The sequence below is a fragment of the Athalia rosae genome, chromosome 2, assembly GCF_917208135.1.
Source record: "Athalia rosae chromosome 2, iyAthRosa1.1, whole genome shotgun sequence".
Classification (NCBI taxonomy): Eukaryota; Metazoa; Arthropoda; class Insecta; order Hymenoptera; family Athaliidae; genus Athalia; species Athalia rosae.
The window spans coordinates 8,091,129-8,108,410 of record NC_064027.1 but is presented as its reverse complement, the minus strand read 5'-3'; the positions used below and the strand labels follow the sequence as shown (position 1 = coordinate 8,108,410).

At 36.2% G+C, this 17,282-nt stretch overlaps 3 protein-coding genes across 6 annotated transcripts; 1 reads left to right on the top strand and 2 right to left on the bottom strand.

The window, feature by feature from the left end:
• The first annotated feature begins 404 nt into the window (after positions 1–404).
• Positions 405–2,536, top strand: LOC105686920 (protein NipSnap). Of its 2 annotated transcripts, none has more exons than XM_048650057.1 (5): positions 405–592; positions 703–903; positions 1,440–1,608; positions 1,786–2,053; positions 2,216–2,536. In XM_048650057.1, exons 1-5 carry the CDS (start codon positions 513–515, stop codon positions 2,362–2,364), a joined length of 867 nt encoding a protein of 288 aa, XP_048506014.1. In that variant the 5' UTR covers positions 405–512; the 3' UTR covers positions 2,365–2,536. The 2 variants fall into 2 exon arrangements, with proteins under 2 accessions (XP_048506014.1, XP_012257624.1); XM_012402201.3 differs by having other exon boundaries at positions 422–592; positions 721–903.
• A 520-nt stretch (positions 2,537–3,056) lies between these two features.
• On the bottom strand, positions 3,057–12,998 carry LOC105686892 (serine/threonine-protein kinase Tao). Of its 3 annotated transcripts, none has more exons than XM_012402139.4 (12): positions 12,693–12,998; positions 10,439–10,881; positions 9,801–10,149; positions 9,455–9,630; positions 9,176–9,338; positions 8,711–9,057; positions 8,329–8,574; positions 7,911–8,138; positions 7,552–7,791; positions 7,160–7,417; positions 6,738–6,994; positions 3,057–6,593 (listed from the first exon to the last, which is right to left on the bottom strand). In XM_012402139.4, exons 2-12 carry the CDS (start codon positions 10,742–10,744, stop codon positions 6,473–6,475), a joined length of 2,691 nt encoding a protein of 896 aa, XP_012257562.1. In that variant the 5' UTR covers positions 10,745–10,881; positions 12,693–12,998; the 3' UTR covers positions 3,057–6,472. The 3 variants fall into 3 exon arrangements, with proteins under 3 accessions (XP_012257562.1, XP_012257571.1, XP_012257554.1); XM_012402148.4 differs by having other exon boundaries at positions 12,785–12,998; XM_012402131.4 differs by lacking the exon at positions 12,693–12,998 and adding an exon at positions 10,982–12,636.
• A 181-nt stretch (positions 12,999–13,179) lies between these two features.
• Positions 13,180–16,991, bottom strand: LOC105686913 (vacuolar protein sorting-associated protein 33A). The gene is made up of 8 exons (XM_012402182.3): positions 15,952–16,991; positions 15,667–15,860; positions 15,036–15,517; positions 14,742–14,862; positions 14,514–14,674; positions 13,816–14,364; positions 13,536–13,658; positions 13,180–13,452 (listed from the first exon to the last, which is right to left on the bottom strand). The coding sequence occupies exons 1-8, from the start codon at positions 16,054–16,056 to the stop codon at positions 13,364–13,366; spliced, it is 1,824 nt and encodes a 607-aa protein (XP_012257605.1). The 5' UTR covers positions 16,057–16,991; the 3' UTR covers positions 13,180–13,363.
• Positions 16,992–17,282: the final 291 nt, after the last annotated feature.

Here is a 17,282-nt window from a genome sequence, read left to right as displayed (position 1 = left end):
GGGACGGACTATTGAGGTGGCGCGTCTCGGGTAACATATGAACTAGGATACTGGACCCATCAGAGGCCGCGTAGGGGTGCGCGCTAGGTCGAGGCTTTTACCAACGCTTCCACTAACTGATTTGATGTATCACCATGTTTTATTCGTTTAATTAAGCAACGTTATACATAGATGAGGTAGTATTTTTCAATCATTCTCACAGTTTTAGAATCCGATATTATAACGTATCGATAAATGAGCAACGCCTTAGTTGGAGATGAAGTCGACGATTCCAAGTTCGAAGAGATGATAGCGCTGCCGCGCTAGCGCTCGGTATACAGTATGTCGCCACACACAGAGTCAGTTAGATGTCCCTACCGGGCTTCCGTAGTTCGACCGGTTCGACCGTTCGACTAGCACGTAGCATACTATCCACGCGTGCGCATATTATGCATTCGATATCGGTCAACCAGATGCCCGGCGCTCGTGAGAACTAATTTCGATTTGATAAATAATCAACACTTACGGCAAGAATGGCCGCTGTTCTACGAAAGTTCAGAGCTTTACAGTCGGCTTTTGCCAAAACGAATTTGCCCACGCTTACGTCATCGAGGTATTCTTAACTTTTGGGATTAGTAAAATCCTGTAATTTTATCGTAAATATTCTATTTGTCATTGAGTGGTTAGTGTACCCAGTGAATCTCAAAAACGTACACCGTATAGGTATGTATATGTTCGCAGATTCGTGGCAAGGTCGTCTGAACGTCAAGACAGCAACGAGGGATGGCTCAGCAAACTTTCGGTCCGCAAAATCGAGCCGACCAAAGAATCCCACTCCCGTATGCTCTCAGACAAAGAGATAATATATGCATTAAACACCCACAACATACGTCCAGATTCTATGGACAAATACCTCGTTAACTAGTGAGTTTAGCTTACCGTTAACACTTGACCTTCCCCATATCTCACAGCTTTTCGCGCATTCTAAACCTTATCTATCGGCGATACAATTGTAGAAATTTGTTTCGGCGCTTCAAAATTCGAATAAAAATATTGGAGCTAACAGACCTAGGTTTGTTTTTAGATTCGATTGTTTCTGTTTCTAAGTAATTCGAAGTACCAATTTTTTGCTGCCTTAATGTTCTATTATTGAAAAAATCTAGCTTTGTATCATCAACATCCATCTTTACATCTTGTTATGCAATTCAAAGACAAGAGAAAGATGAGACCTGAATTTTTTCATTCTTAGGAAACTGACCTATTTCCCAATACACCAAATGAGTTCCATCAAAATGATGTTATCATCAGAGAGAAGCATAAAACATTTAATATTTCAACCAAAATTCCTAGGGGCTATAGTGATTTCACATTGTAGAATCTCGGGCATACTTATGGGACAAAAATGAGAGCAAAAAAAATGAAAGCATGAGCATAAAAAATGAAGTTTTTTTTATTTTCAGTGAAGAATACGTGAACCTTATTCACTCAAAAAAATCTGATCTACAATGCGATTTAATCGGATCTTGGATCGTGGAAGTTGGAGACATGGATCAAGCATTGCATCTCTGGCGATACACAGGAGGATATGAACGAGTAGACCGGACTCTACTTACGCTTTCACAGGATCAGGTAAAACATTCATTTCAGAGCAATGAGAAACGCTTGCAAGAAAAATCGGAATTTTCATACTGAGTCAAAGTTGCACTAGTTTTTGTAACTTGATACAGGCAGTTATTCTCATCATCTGTCTAAATGAATGATAAAAAAATGGTTCAGTTAATGTATTACCTAATATTTTTTGTTTAGGCATATCAACGGCTAGTAAAAGAGCAGGGCAACTATGTCAGATCACGGCATCTCCAGTATCTGTTAGCATTCAGTTATTGGCCACAGCTTGTAATGAGAGACACTCCAAATATATACGAAATACGTAGCTACAGCCTGAAACCTGGCACAATGATAGAGTGGGGTAACAATTGGGCAAGGGCGATCAACTATAGACGTAACAACGATGAAGCATTTGCTGGATTCTTCTCACAGATTGGAAGATTATACAATGTTCATCACATTTGGTGTAAGTCCTGATATCATGGAACGTAGAATTCGTTCATTAATTATTCGACCTGAGACCTGATTTACTAATTAGAATAACCGCAGAATACATGGATTAACGAAGTTAAAACTATTTAAGCTTTTGAATAAGGCAAATTAAGGAATTCGTGATCTTTATTTTCAGCCTATAAGGACCTTCAAACGCGTAAGGAAACCCGAGAAAGTGCGTGGAGATCCCCAGGGTGGGATAACTGTGTTGCATACACAGTGCCGCTTATCAGAGAAATGCACTCTCGTATATTGAGACCTACATCGTTTTCCACCACTAAGTAATATTCCTACTGCCAATAAGGACATTAATTGCATTTGTACAATACTTATTACCTATATTTCTATTTCGTAAATCATAGTACTAATAATGTAATATTGTAAAAAACTATTTGTTGTAATAATGTACACCTTGGATGAATCATGTAAAAATCAAAGAATATATATATTATCTATCTATGGCTGCGACTCGACTAGTGAAAAATGGCTGCTCATAACTTATAGGAATAATTAGTTTTATGTATTTCAACTGCCTCCAGTTGAACGACTATTCCCGACAATGCACTTGGTTGTGAATTAATGTCCATTCAGTTTTAGTAAGCCGATATTTGTATGTAACAGAAAATACACTATATCATGAAGAACTTTGAATACTGCTTCTTATATTCTTTCACTCATACAGTTGACGATACTTCAAACGGATAGAAGGAATAATTCTGTATCATACATCTGTTATTGTAGATTTCAAACATCCTTCGTTTGTCATCAACAAACATAACTGATTGTGAGTATTACGTGTTGGAAAAAGTATCGCTTGTACGTTAAAATATTCCATTTGTACAGAATAGAAGTGTTATTGCCTAATTTCGAAAGATAGGATCCATGTTCGTGTAAACGCAATATGACGTTTTGTGGCCGTCAATAAGAATAATAGAGGATATTGTGCAACTGGGAACAACAATGTCATAAGACTAAAATTACATTTGATTTGATATTTTCAATTTTTATTATCTAATCAGCATAGTGGTGTTGAGTGGCACAACTACGTATAACAAACTTTGGTCTAACGGTTTGTATATTGTAGCATTAGCTCACTCTACTCCATCCATCAGTTTAGTTAAAAAATGTATTTATACTCTACCTAAACTTAAAAATAAAAATAATTAATTATAATAATTATTATAATTATTAAGACCGATGCTGTATCGGATTACTGACAATGCGTGCGTCGCTTTTCTCGATTGGTTACTTGCTATAAAGGTATTGGTTTTCTTTAGTTTAAATTTATGTATATTATATATTTATATTTATATAATAATAGAGAATATTTATCTATACTTGTATGTACCTATTTCAGTTTATAATCGAGTGTATTTTTAATTTTCTGTGAGCATGTTATTGACCATACAGTTAAGCTCACATATTAGATTCACACGGGGCCCATGATTCACAAATAGGAAATACGTTAAAATTGCTGTAAGATATTAGAGATTTCCATTACAGATACTCGCGTACCGCTCTACGATAATTGATCACAAGACTAAATTAAATTTACATTTGGAAGTATTACACGTTTTCACGTTTAGAGAATTATCAATAAACTTGAACTATGAGATGTGATACCTTTCACTTGACAAATACGATAAGCACCTTGGAAAGTGTGCATGGAGTGAAACATAAATAAATAGATTTAATAACAGTTATTTGATGAAACGAGGATATGTTGTAATGATTGTATAAATAAATAGCTAAGTTTTTGAAAGTGATTTAGATGTTGGTATCAGAAATGTTATTTTGCAGAGAAATTGAAACAATTGAATCGACCTAACGATAATTATATTAGCTGGTGAGAAAAAGATGCGAATCCTAAAAGGAAAAGTTGCGGCCATGAAGTTTGCATTTGGAATATCGCAATGCTAACGTCGTCCCTTTTTGCTATGTCGTAGTAGCAATCCAATGATAAAATACTACATTCAAAGAAATGGTTTCAAATTGAGCCATCAGGCTCAGTTTCCTATAACTTTCTAGACCTTGGTTTAGTAAATGAATACCGCTACATGAAAAGAAAATTACAATTCGCCTAGTTAAAGCCTGATACTGTGTCGAAGCGTAACTTTGGAGTTTCCGTAAACATTACTGTCTACAAAGTTCTAGTCGACTTACCTAAAGTTCCATTTCGTAACAATAAACATAGCAAACAAATATTTACAAATGCTGACAACATTGAAAAGTTATTTTCCAAATTGGTATGCACTGAATTGGAATAACAGTTAAGATTCAAATAAAATTCGAATGACCATGTATTATCGCATTGCAAGACGAAAAATTCGTGCTACGAGTAAAACATCTAACTTGCTCAAACTATAGCTTCGATAGTTTTCATTTTTTCAATATCAAGAACAAAAAAAAATTTAGAATAAGCCGATTCTACATCGTATCGTCATATGTATAGTTTAATTTTTCATCAATGAAATGAAAATCATAGAAATTGGCATGTTAACTAATAGCACAATTTGTATTCAACAATCGGCAATATATGCCGAAAGTTTTCAAAAATTGTCTGTACCTGACGATAAATCCTAAACTTCCCTACTTCTTCATCGCTATCATTTGGCGTATGAAGTTGCATTCTATCAATTTCCTTTATTATTACTTTTCACTTTAATAATGTGTTATGCGTAGCGTGTTTTTGTATATGTACATGTCGCTCCCATACTAAAGGTAGCAGCTTCAGTTGATTGTGACAATTTTGACTGACACGATATTAACTGAACACATATCAGAGCCAATTGTATCCTCCATCTTCCCTTTGCAAACACTTATATCACAATAATTGAACACATAATTGAATAATTCATTAATAAATATTGTACACATACTTCAGGTGTGTTCTTGCAAACCACTCAAGTCATTCATAGTTGAAATAATGACATGTTATTCATCATTATACGTCGCAACTTCTTTATGTTACCAAGTTTTATTTCCGAGTTGGTGATAACTGCTAACTGATGTATGACACCGACTAAAAGTATATTTATTGAGTTATTAAATAAGTACTCAAATATTTTCAGCCTCATGAAAAACTCATGAAAAATACTAATAATAATCTTAACACACAAGAATTATTCATCTGATAATATCATATTGCACAAATTTCTATTCTGTTTTTTCCAACGGATAATCCGAATTCGTTGAATAATTTTGCGATATATTGTAAACTTGTGACAGTTTTTACATACTTTTTTTTGCAAATTTGTTTCTCTCTCAAACCATTGATACAGTTAGCTTTGGTTCGATCAGTTCTCAAGCAAATCGATCTAACAAACATATGACTTCAGTTGAAAATGGTAACAATTCCATCACTATTTTTTGCAAAGTCAAATGATCATGTAATCAAAAAACTTGAAAAAGAAAAAAAAATAAATAAAAACGGAATATGCATAACTTTTGCAATCAGTCGATTGCTTTTATCTCTTTATCTCCTTTCGTTAAAAATGTCACAATCATCTGACGTTCTATAATAATCATTTAATTAATGAATTAGATAAAGGATATAATAACAAATACAGGTAGTAAAGATATTAAGAAATAAAGGAAAGGAAAGTCACAGTATGGTTTAAGAGTATAATTTTGGAAAGTATACTGGACATCCGAGGAAACATGAGATGTTTACCAAATTATCAAGGCCTGAGTATTACTCCGAATAATCTATTACCTTTTGCTACTTCTATGAAACTTCATTGGCGAAGGTCGAAATCACAAATAAAACCAAAATATTTTAATCAAGTCTTAATTCAATCCGTACAACGTTTTACTGCCTGCGGCATAGCGTTGGAAGACCCAAATATAATATCAAAATACTCGTATTAATCAGTACGCTGTACAAGGATGAAATTTGGTATCATTGTTCTTGACACATTTGTTCAACCAACTTCGGAAAAACCGTCGGACTCGAAAAAAAAATCAAAACAAAAAACAAATTATATGTACCATATCAACTGGAAAATGGGGTTGTGGCAGCAAAAAATAATTGTCTAAATAACGTTAACTATTTTTGTGAATGTTATAAAACGAATTAGTTGAACAATTCGTGCGTACTTTTGAAAATCAAATGATATCATAGATTTGTACGTATGAAATGATTTTTTTTTTTCTTTATCTCTTCTTTTTTTCCTCCATATGATGTATCAATACTTGGATCTAATCGCGGAAGAAGCACAATCAGAGAAATAATCTCATGTTTAATCTAGTATCCAGCAGTTATTTCCTGTTCTCTTAGGTATGGGTGCAGGCACACAGAATTGACAACCATCGTTCATAAGTTAGCAAATATTTTGAAGGTCAATTCAGTAGTGTAAACTGCAGTCAGACGTACGTTACATAACAGTTAAGATTAGAGGCTATTTGGGGTGAAGGATGTCGAGCTATTACTATGGGCCAGACTGAGCATCGAGCCACTGAGACTCTCGTCATCTGGATAAGACTCTTTTGATGCCTCTGCTATTGCCAATGCACTGAAACAGACAATTTTTCACTAACAAATAGAAAGATTGAAATTGAATAATAACTCTAAATGATGGGAGATCAACAACAAAATAAAAGTATACAAATTTTGAAGCTCGTTATTTTAAATTATATGAAAGTGCAAATCTATTTACCTAAAGCCGATTCTTGCACTTTCTTCATCAAATTGTTGAAGTTCACGTTCCTGTCTTTCATGAAGCAAACGAATTCGTTCGCTGCGCTCCTGCAGGAACTGCTGAGTTTCGAGCTCCATTTTTTGTTCTAGAAGAGCCCTCCTCACTGATACGCGATCTTCCAATTCACGACGCTCTCGATTTCTTTGCGCTTCTGCTTGCATCTTATTCTTTGACTGGTATGCCATTAAAATCTCCAACTCGTAATGTAATCTCTCCTGTAGCATTAGAATATATAGTTTGTGTTATCAAAGTTGGAAGTTGAAAATTACAAAATAATCAATGTCTTTCGGATTATAAGTCTCAAATCAACGATTGAAGGACTAGTTGGAGATTGGAATGTTTGTTTTTATAACACAACAGTTCTTTGGAAGAATACAAACCTTGAGTTGGTGACACTCCACTTCCTGTGATGTATCTAATCGAATACTTTGTTTTTGTAGCATCTCAGCAATACTTTGTTCATACTGATCACCCAATAGAGCAAGCTTTCGCCTCTGCTCTTCCTTCAATTTTTTTATTACTGCTTTCTGTTCATCCTTGGCAGTGTTCTGCAGTATCTGCGCTTTTAGCGCCTTGTACTGACGTGTCTGAATCTTACATGTCTCTCGAAATTGTTTGCGTATCTGCATTTCTTTTTGCTAAAATTCACAAAAGAGGTTTCACAATCAAATCACAATAGAATCCTTCCAAAATGTGTTTGCCCAATTGATATGATGAGTGTCCAGATCAGACGAATAATGCAAAGTAATTTTGATCGAAGAACAAAACTCACCTTCAGACTTTTAGGTTGTTGTTTAAGTTCTAGTGCATGCTTCTTGCGCAAGTCACGCTCAGCTCTCTGCATGTAATCTTGTTGATTGGACAGTTCGGTGGCATGCTGCCGGTGGACCTGATCCTCCCTGAGTGCGTGTACTGCCCTTTGCTGTCTGTACTCGAGCTCCTGAGTTTTTTCATGGTGACGCAGTAACATTCCATGCGCTTGTTCCAGTTGCTGCTGCCTTTTGTTTAACTCCTTAACGAAACCATTACATATTACTCATAAGTGCGACAAAGACACTGACGTTGTTAGAGGTGTACCTTAACAAGCAGTAATCTTAAAGAAGTGTGATTGGTGCTTAAAAATGTACAAACCTCTCTCAGTAGCTCCTGTTCCAAGCTATGAAAAATGAGTAATTTTTTTCTGCGAAATTTGCGGATCTCAAGATCAAGATACTCGCGTTGTCCCCTGGCGAGTCTTTGTTCTTCCTGAGCTTCCATCTGTCTCAAACTGTCCTTGTGACTCTGAAGTGTGGCATCCCGCTGTCGCCTCGGTGTGACTTCATCCTGAGAAAGCTCTCGCTTCCACCGCTCTTTGTATGCCTATAATAGCAAATTATACCAATTACTACACATAGAGATAATACAGGAGTAGAAATCATCATGTACATTGATCTTCACAAAGTTCGACCTATATGGTTTGATGTTATCGAGCTTCAATTAAACATATGATAAATACCAAAGTTGGAAAATGGTTACTAAAAATCTTTCAATGAGCCAAACTGTGTATTACCTTATAATCACGTTTTTGTTGAGCCTCTAATGCCTTTCGGTCAGCTTCTTGCCTACTTGATATTTCCTTCTGCAACTTTTTCTCTGCATTTTGATTTTGTTTTAGTTTCCGCTCTAATTCCTGCAGGTGCCGGAGTTGTAATTTTTCTAATTCCTTGCTGAACTGTTGTAGCAAAGTTTCATATTCTTTATCTAATAATTGCTTGTGGGACTCGACTTCCATCTTGCAACGTTCCTCTAATTTTACCTGCAATTTACAAAGCAACACAAGATATTACAGATAGGAGATCTTCAAATCATATAACTAACATAGCAATGAACGAATAGGGAGCATAATGATATAGCTGGAAAACGGAAACTAGGATAATCCATTTAATAATTACCAAAGCACCCTGATGTTCTCGCCTCATACGTTTATAGCCACTCATTTGTTCGTGCATCTCTTCTTGCATGTGTTCCTTTTGTTGTTTAGTGACTATTGACGTGGTTCTAATAGTGGCAAAATTATTAGCACCATGTTCAATTAAATTGGCAGTTACACCTGCAGAAATCTTGTGACGATTCCTCACAGAACCAGTAGAAATTTCATTCGAATCAGCAATGGGCAGCGGCAAGCTGTTGGTGGAAGAACTTTGAGAACTCGCTGAAACCCCCATTGAATGGATTGAGTGCTCTGACGTTATCGAATTGCTCTTACTACTGTCCCCACCAGTCTGCTCATCGGGAGTATCTTTAACATTATGATTATAATTGCAAAGTTGAATTATTGTATTCTGTTATGTATACAACATGTAAGATGTTCATCCAGAAAAAATGCCAAAGGTGTTATTCATAGCATACAATCATACCATCAGCATCTCCGACTGTACTTTCGGTTTCACAGGCGTCAATCATTAATATCTTTTTCATTTTCCGATAATTCAGATTGTCCAATTCTCGTACGGCAGCTTTTGTTCTCTGAATCAGGTCGATCAAGACATGAGGAGAACGTGTTCTAGTCACAAATTGATGCTGCGAGAAAATATTTGTTAGATCAATAACTCTAATAATACCTATTCACCATTGTTGAGTGATTGATAATTCATTCCAGAATGTGAAAAAAACTAAAAATTCGATAGCAAACTTACTGATAGTAACTTTCCTGAAGTACGTCTGTCAGTCGGATTTTTAGTTAGGCATACTTCTACAAAGTTTCGGAATAGATCCGTCCAATCTGGTGAATTTAGAGTTGGAGTATCATTTTGAGCAATATGATACAAAGCACTCATGGCATTCATGTTAAAGTAAGGTGGCTTTCTTTCAGCTGAAACATAAAAAATAAATGAGAAAATGCCACTGATAGTTACATTTAATAGGCATTCATAAATTACATCAGAAGTCTTTAATGACTAGTTTTGATACACATAATGAAACGTCAAAGAAGCTGCGAGTGAAATGAGGTAGATACATCATTAAATTAAATTCGGACTTTACCTAATTCGATACATGTGATTCCTAATGACCAGACGTCCACTTTTCCATCATACTGCCCTTCATCCATAGCCAAGATAACTTCCGGAGCCATCCAATACGGTGTACCGACGAAGCTGTTTGCTGGACACTTGATACTAGCTGATCCAAAGTCAGCTAACTTCACCGTACCATTTTCAGTGAGCAGGATATTTCCTGCTTTTACATCTCTATGGATACGTCCCAAAGAATGGAGGTAATGTAAACCACGAAGGACTCCCTCACAGATTGCAGAAATTTCATCTTCTTTCAAAGGTCTCTTGTGGACTTCTATTATATCAGATGCTGAACCGAGGCAATATTCCATCACCAGCTACCAAATACATACATTACTTAAATTTCATGTAGCTTAGAATTAGTTTCATTCTAGGATATTCATTACATGCCAACCATCCAAATCCAAGTTCACAATTATCATGTACACTCTGACTACTACTTCTAGTTATTCAATGGTGATACTGCAAAATGTGATCTGCAGACCAGAATCATTGCTTCTCATATAAATATAAATCTTGATGATCAACCAAGAAATGTTATTCATATGGGTGTAATCAAGTATATCATCGTGTGATTTATCATGAAATTCTTATGTATGTATTTACCCATGCAGTATGATCTCTGAGGTAGCATCCTTTGTATTCAATGGTATTGGGATGGTTAAGTTGCCGAAGAAATCGAATCTCTTTTAGAATATCCTGCCACTTTTCCACAGTCTGTTTTCCCAGATAGGACATTTTCTTGATTGCAACAATCTCCCTGGTGACCAGGCATCTCGCATAATAAACAGCTCCAAAACTTCCATGTCCGATCTCACGGAGATCTTCAAATATTTTTTCTGGATCATTTTTCTCAAAAAGCTCAGCTATCTCTGGGTCTTTTAGGCTGCCAGGTCTTGGAAAAGCCGGCATAGTAGCACACGTGCTAGTGGGGCGGCCGAGGCCTGCCACAGCTTGCACTTGCCTATCACCTTGTCCTATCCACTTTCTTTCGCCCCTCCAATCTTGATGAAATCTCTGTCAGTCTGCTTTTCCAGCCCTCATTTTATCTGCGCACAAAATTCATAGACACTCGCGTTGGTTTCGATTGTAGAACACATGTATCCACATAGGTCTTAACTATAATGCTTGACTATCATAGATACAAACCCATTTTTACTGACATGAAGCTCAAAGGCGTTGAGTTTGTCAAACAAATATTTCATGTGTTCGGGAATGTGTAATTATGTGCTGTGTAAAACCTATGCAAGCATAAATGATTTTGAGGATTATGGACAGCAGAATAATGAGAGACTAGTGTCTTCCATTACTCAAATTTTTGAGAGAGTATGGAATAACCCTCTAGACACAAGACTAATTCACATCATGTTATGACATTATCGCGTAAGTAGAGGATGAATTTAACAATATATGTGAAGTATCAGTTTCATTGAGCTTTACTTCCAGATACATTATGGAGGACAAGCTTTTATCAATCATGAAATGCAGTTCGTGCTGAATATTTTTCACTGCAAAATGTAGATCTAGAAATGTGAGTACATAGAAGTTGATAACTGAAATTAGCGGTATGTATGTTTTTCCAATTTTCTTTCAGACATTTGAAGCATGGACAGGCATTGCTGTTGTGAAAAATGATTCAAGTATATACATTGGACTTCAATATCAGTATTTACATAAGTTGTAAAAAGAATCAGTTTCAACATGAGTTATAATTAATAAGTCATTGGGTAGAATAACATTTCAAGAATACTATCAGCAAGGAGATTGTAAATATGAATGAATTCGTATCTTCTAGCATGTATCATAGTTCGAGGAAATTAGATTATTGCAACAGGATATTCAACTCCTTATGAGTAGCTTAAAATTGTGACAGATGTCAGATATGCGACTGAATCTGTTTCTCCAATTATTTCTAAACACTCATTAGCAATGTAATATGACTTTTGGTGCTTTATGGGTGAGGAAAAATTATTAGTTACCCACAACTAGGGGTAAATTTACTAATTACAGACCGTTTGACAACACTGATTTTTTTCACAGAAGTTAAAAAATGAAACCCAAATAATGTTCTCTTCTGAACAGATAATTGGAGTTTTCTTTGTTGATGAATTTTTTCATTAGCAATGTTCAATGATTCAAAAAAATCACAGTGTCTTAAATTAAATTGAACTTGAACTTGATTTGTAGACAAATCACAGTCATGAATGATCAGTCCCTGATTTCACAGAACCAAACACCGTGCGCTTGAAAACCTACAATTAATATCATTAGCACGACGATAGCAAATTTAAAGAAATGATGAGCACCGAATTTATTATAATGGTTCAAAGAGTGAGCAGAGGAAAATGAAAAATTAATTGAAGATTCCAAGTAGTGTTGATGATTGTTGCATTTCAAAGGTATAGGTATAATGTTGTTATGCATTGCCCACGTCATTTGCGTGAATGTGACACATATCCTGAACAGTTGAGGAAAGGCTTGGCCAGCAAACGATCATTAGGAGACAGAGTTTGCAGTATAAGAATTGTTAGATGTACTTGTTAGGGAGATAATCGTTAACTCGTATGGTCATAATTGTAAAGTGTTCATTGAGGTAGAGTGGGTAAGTTCGAGGCTGACCAAAAGGGGTGGGAAACGGATTTGATAAAAGAAATTCCAGAGATTGAAATGCGGGTGTAAGGAGGGTTGGGTCTCGAGAAGTGAGGTCGACAATTCGTCTTGACTAGGAAGAAGGGTAGACTTGACATGGGGCGAATTCTTGTATAAGGTATTCTGTACCGGGGTTCGGAAAAATCGAACGCATACACAAAGATAAATTTTTAGCAGTACCACGACAGTACACACTCGCAAAAGTATTCACCTTCAAAATGGCGAGTGCACAAGCATGCGCGCAATACAAAATACTTTAGACGTCGTCCCTCCTTCTGGCTGACGATCCCGAATGCATATTACCTTTGTCGGCAGCTTCGCGCGGCATTCGGTTTTATTTAATATTTTTCTTATAGTTTAAGCCGGAAATCACACGCCTCGAACCTATCACATACACACACCAAACAGCTTAACCAAAACTCACAAAAAGCAACAATACGCGAGTACGGCACTTGACTAGATGCACGATAAATTTGCAAAGTTTTTGACGCCTTTTTACCAGTCTACCAGAGCCCCGTCTATTGATACGGAGTGGCGCTAGCTGGTAGGGAATTGAGAAACTCAACACTACGTGGACAGCGCCCCGAACTCACTGGAGGTGCCATCGATAACTTTAATCCATTTCTTCTTAACCGAGCTTTGCGCGGTAAATATATACATATACCATTTTTCTATACTATGAAAAATCACAAAACGCATTATGGAGATATAAGAACAATTTTTATTAAGAACGAAATTTTAGTAGATTTGATAAGAACGACCTTAAACACAATGTCTGATGCAGTTATACAATAGAAAACATGAGTTTATGGGAAGAATGAACTCACAACGAGCTGAAATATCCCATTCAGAATTTCTCTTCTGCTATGTGATAACAAAAATTCAGTTACTCTCCAAGTCTTCCATTAACGAAGTGATGAAAGAATTTCCATTTATCAATTTTGTTGTTCCTACTACGAATTCCACATTAGCTGTAAGCATAAATCATATTTACAGGTAATCAGCACTTCTGTCTCTGATGTAATTTGTTGGAAGACTAATTGATTTCTCTTACAATCCTCTTTTTGTGATAAAAATCTCAGTGCAGATATTTCAGCAAAGGTACACCCTCCAATAAAAAATACAAGGACCAACCTTGGTGGTTCTGAATTTGAATCTTCACTGGTTATTGAATTTCCTATAAGAAAAAAATATAAGAATACAATGAGAAAAAAATAGTAACTTTCTGTACAAATAGGATAAGAAGACGTCTATAGTATCATCAAGGATTACACAAAATTTTAAGACATCCTTTTATTCCATTCGATAATCTAATACTGGAAATAAGTTCGTACTTCTTCCTGAAGCAGAATTTGAGACATTGGGACTGCTGTTGATGGTAGGACCAGGTAACAATCCAAGTACGTCATTAAGTCCCTGCCATCCTGTTGGTTGTACCAATTGTTCAGCTAGTCTGATGCTCAGTGGAGCATACACAGAATGAACGTAACTGATATCTTTTGGAGCCACTTCACTCTCATCCTCAACAGTTAGTCGCAAAGCTTTTCTGAGTACAGAATACTGCCTGAAAGGCTGTTGGGGTCGAAGGAGTCCAGCCTTTTCTAGATTTATCAATGAGGGTAAGTGCTGATACCCATAAGTCTGCACTATCTCTTTTTTGTAGTAATCGAGTAACTTTGGCTTTAGACCCGAGTTTGTGAGCGACTGGATGCAAAGGAGCCTCAACACTTTCAGCAGTGGTTGTTGCTGGGCTATCATATCTTCAATGTGTGAATTTGGCTTGTCTGTATCAATACAATTCAGTAATTCTTGTTCGATCTGCAGTGACTCAAGAAAGTTACTTGAATCTGTCACTTCTTTAATCATTTCCGCTATCGTTGTATCTGTGAGAAAAAAATTAAGCATCTATTATGAATGTTAATTTTACACTAAAGTCTTTTTGACGAACAAGTACTGACTTATTGTCAGACGTCTTGTAAAATACATCAAAATATTAAGTGAACTATTAAACAAAATAAGTTATTTTTCTCACGTCTTGCAAGTGATTGCTTTGTTGCCAACATGTGCGGTAGCTTTGCAACAAACTGTTTGATTTCTTGGACACTTTTGTCACCATGTCGTTCATCAAATTGTGATGATATGATTTTTGCCTTACGACTTAGTATTGGGCCAACACCGTTGAAATTTTTATCTCTAATTGAAAATAATAATCATAAGTCTTCAAGATAACTTAGAAAGTGAAATCTTGATCGAACCATACCTAATCTCAGCATAAAGTTCTTCCCCAGAGTTCAGAATAATCCGTTCAACTTTGTCAAGAGACATTACGGTAGGTGAGTCATTAGCATCATGGAATTCTTTAGCTGGCAACTGGACAGTATCTGTAAGTGGGAAAACCTACAATAATAAATTCATTCAACAAAGAAAAGTCTGTTGGTTAAACCAATTTCGAAATCTTTTTAATCTATGCGAAATTCTTTGACCATTCCACGGTACAACCCACCAACAAATAAAAATGGAAAATTTATTTTTTCAAAGATTTGATGAAACTTACTATTGTTTATACCAAATATTTCATCTATAAGACCTTCATAAGTCAATTGTGTAACCAATGGTGAAAGCAGATCGACAGATCTGTCTAATAACAGTAAGTGCTCGATTAGTGGTGGTTGAACAGTATCACTCTTGACACCCTCCTCCTCCCGTTGGAGTCTTTTCATCAATTCCCACACTTTATTAGCAGCTGGACCCCGCCCAGTAACTTTAGGAATTTTTCCATATAGTCTTTGTAAGCTTTGAATAGCTTGTGCAACTTGATACAAGCAAGTGGGATCGTTTTCCAAAAAGAATTCTTTAAAAGCTCCGCTTAGCTCCATTGACACCAAGTCAGCATCAAATGGAAATAAATCACACGCAAATTCATCAAATGTCAAGCTTCCAAATACCCCTCGATTTTTTAGTTTCTTCTCACATATGAGACTTTTACGAGGCACCCAAAAGAGATAAAATTTTTTTTGGGGTCTCCTGCCTTCTTCACTATTACAAAATAGAGTAATTCGAATATTAATACAAGGTATCATATAAATTCTTATAATATTCTTAAAAAATTTGCACTGCCATAATATGTTACAAATTTTCCATTGGATTCAAGGTAAGATCAAAGACTGCAATGCAGCGATGCATACCCATGCACATTTTCAGCAATTAAATCCATGAGATCCAGGTGTGGTCTGGTAATAAATATAACATTTTCAACAGTTGTAGGTTCAAGTTTTCCGCCTACCAAGGGAAACATCTTAACTACGTCATGTTGCTGCACCAAATTGTACTGGGCCACTGAACCAATTGGTCCTGCCAAGGATGCGTCCCAAATGATCACCTGTGATATATACCAACATAAAATTACTCTTTTTGTTTATAAATATTATCAGATTACGCCGAACAGAACTAGATTCAGATTATATCTTTACCTTGGTACCATCACATTTTTCCAACAAACATAGTAATTGTTTCCTAGCATGTTCGTCTACCAATCCGATGTTCAGCTTACCGCTTGACAGGTGAGCCGACGACATTATTTACCGCCGAATACGCCTACAATGATTGTTGGAATTGAAAATGACATGAGATTTAGGTTATATCATGGTTTGACAGATCAGTGGACAGATCACAACTAGCGGACGCCACTTAGGGACCAGGTGATCCGGAAACACCCGAGACTGAGCGCAGGCTTCCGAAGAATTCAAGAACGTTGCCGCGCAAAACACGCGATTCGGAAAATATTCGGAATTTTTCTTTTTTCAACGGGAATTGTCTTTTTCTCATCGTTGAATACTTGAATACGAAATACATCTTCACTCGAAGAAGTGTGGTCTCATCGTTGAGCAACCCAAATGCAAACAATCTACTGAACGCGGCACCACAGTTGTCAAGAAAAAAATAACGCCATTTCGCGTGTATACTCAAATTATAATCGCATATCATGTGCATGAAGGTGTAATTGCTATTTTATCACACAACGATGATAAAGGTACAATAATTGAGTATTGTCACTGAAACATAGTTTCCTACGGATCTCTCTACCATGAATGGGGAACGTGTGAAAGCAAATAATACACCGCACACACGCCACGCGTTGAACTCACCCGAATCCATGAAAAATTGTCATTTAGCAGATAACGGTACAACGTCAAGAAAAATGGTTTATAAATTCATCATAAATGGCTGATAATTTTCATTGAAAGTAACGAAAGTTGATATGATCTAACAAGAAAAAATAACAAACAATAGATCGTGTATATATTTCTGAAAAATGTAATTCGCACTTAATAAAAATTCGGCAGTTCAAGTGTGGATCGGGAACAATTCGTTCCGCTTTGATACCAATCATTACGAGAATCCTGAAATCTGCAGTAACAAGCTAATCGGATCACGAGATGTGTGAGCTGCACAGGTGTCATTAGGAACTGGAGCGAACCTTATAGTGACATCGGGAACGCGTTGCTGTAAAGAAACCGTTCAAATTAGATATCGAAACAGGATTCGCCATTTATAGTTGTAAGATACCCGTATTATGAGGTCAAATAAATTTACCCTCTACTGGTATATAATACAGGTAAGGTTTTTTGATTAGAATTTTAACTAAATTTCGTCCAGGGCAGAACCGAAACACAGTATTCTAATTATGATATGCACATTAAAGTGAATGGTCGAAAGACTTATTGGTCACTAATTCGGAAATGTCTTCCTTGGTCTTGGAGCATCATTCGTTAGTCAGCCACGAATGGTTCATACATTTCTT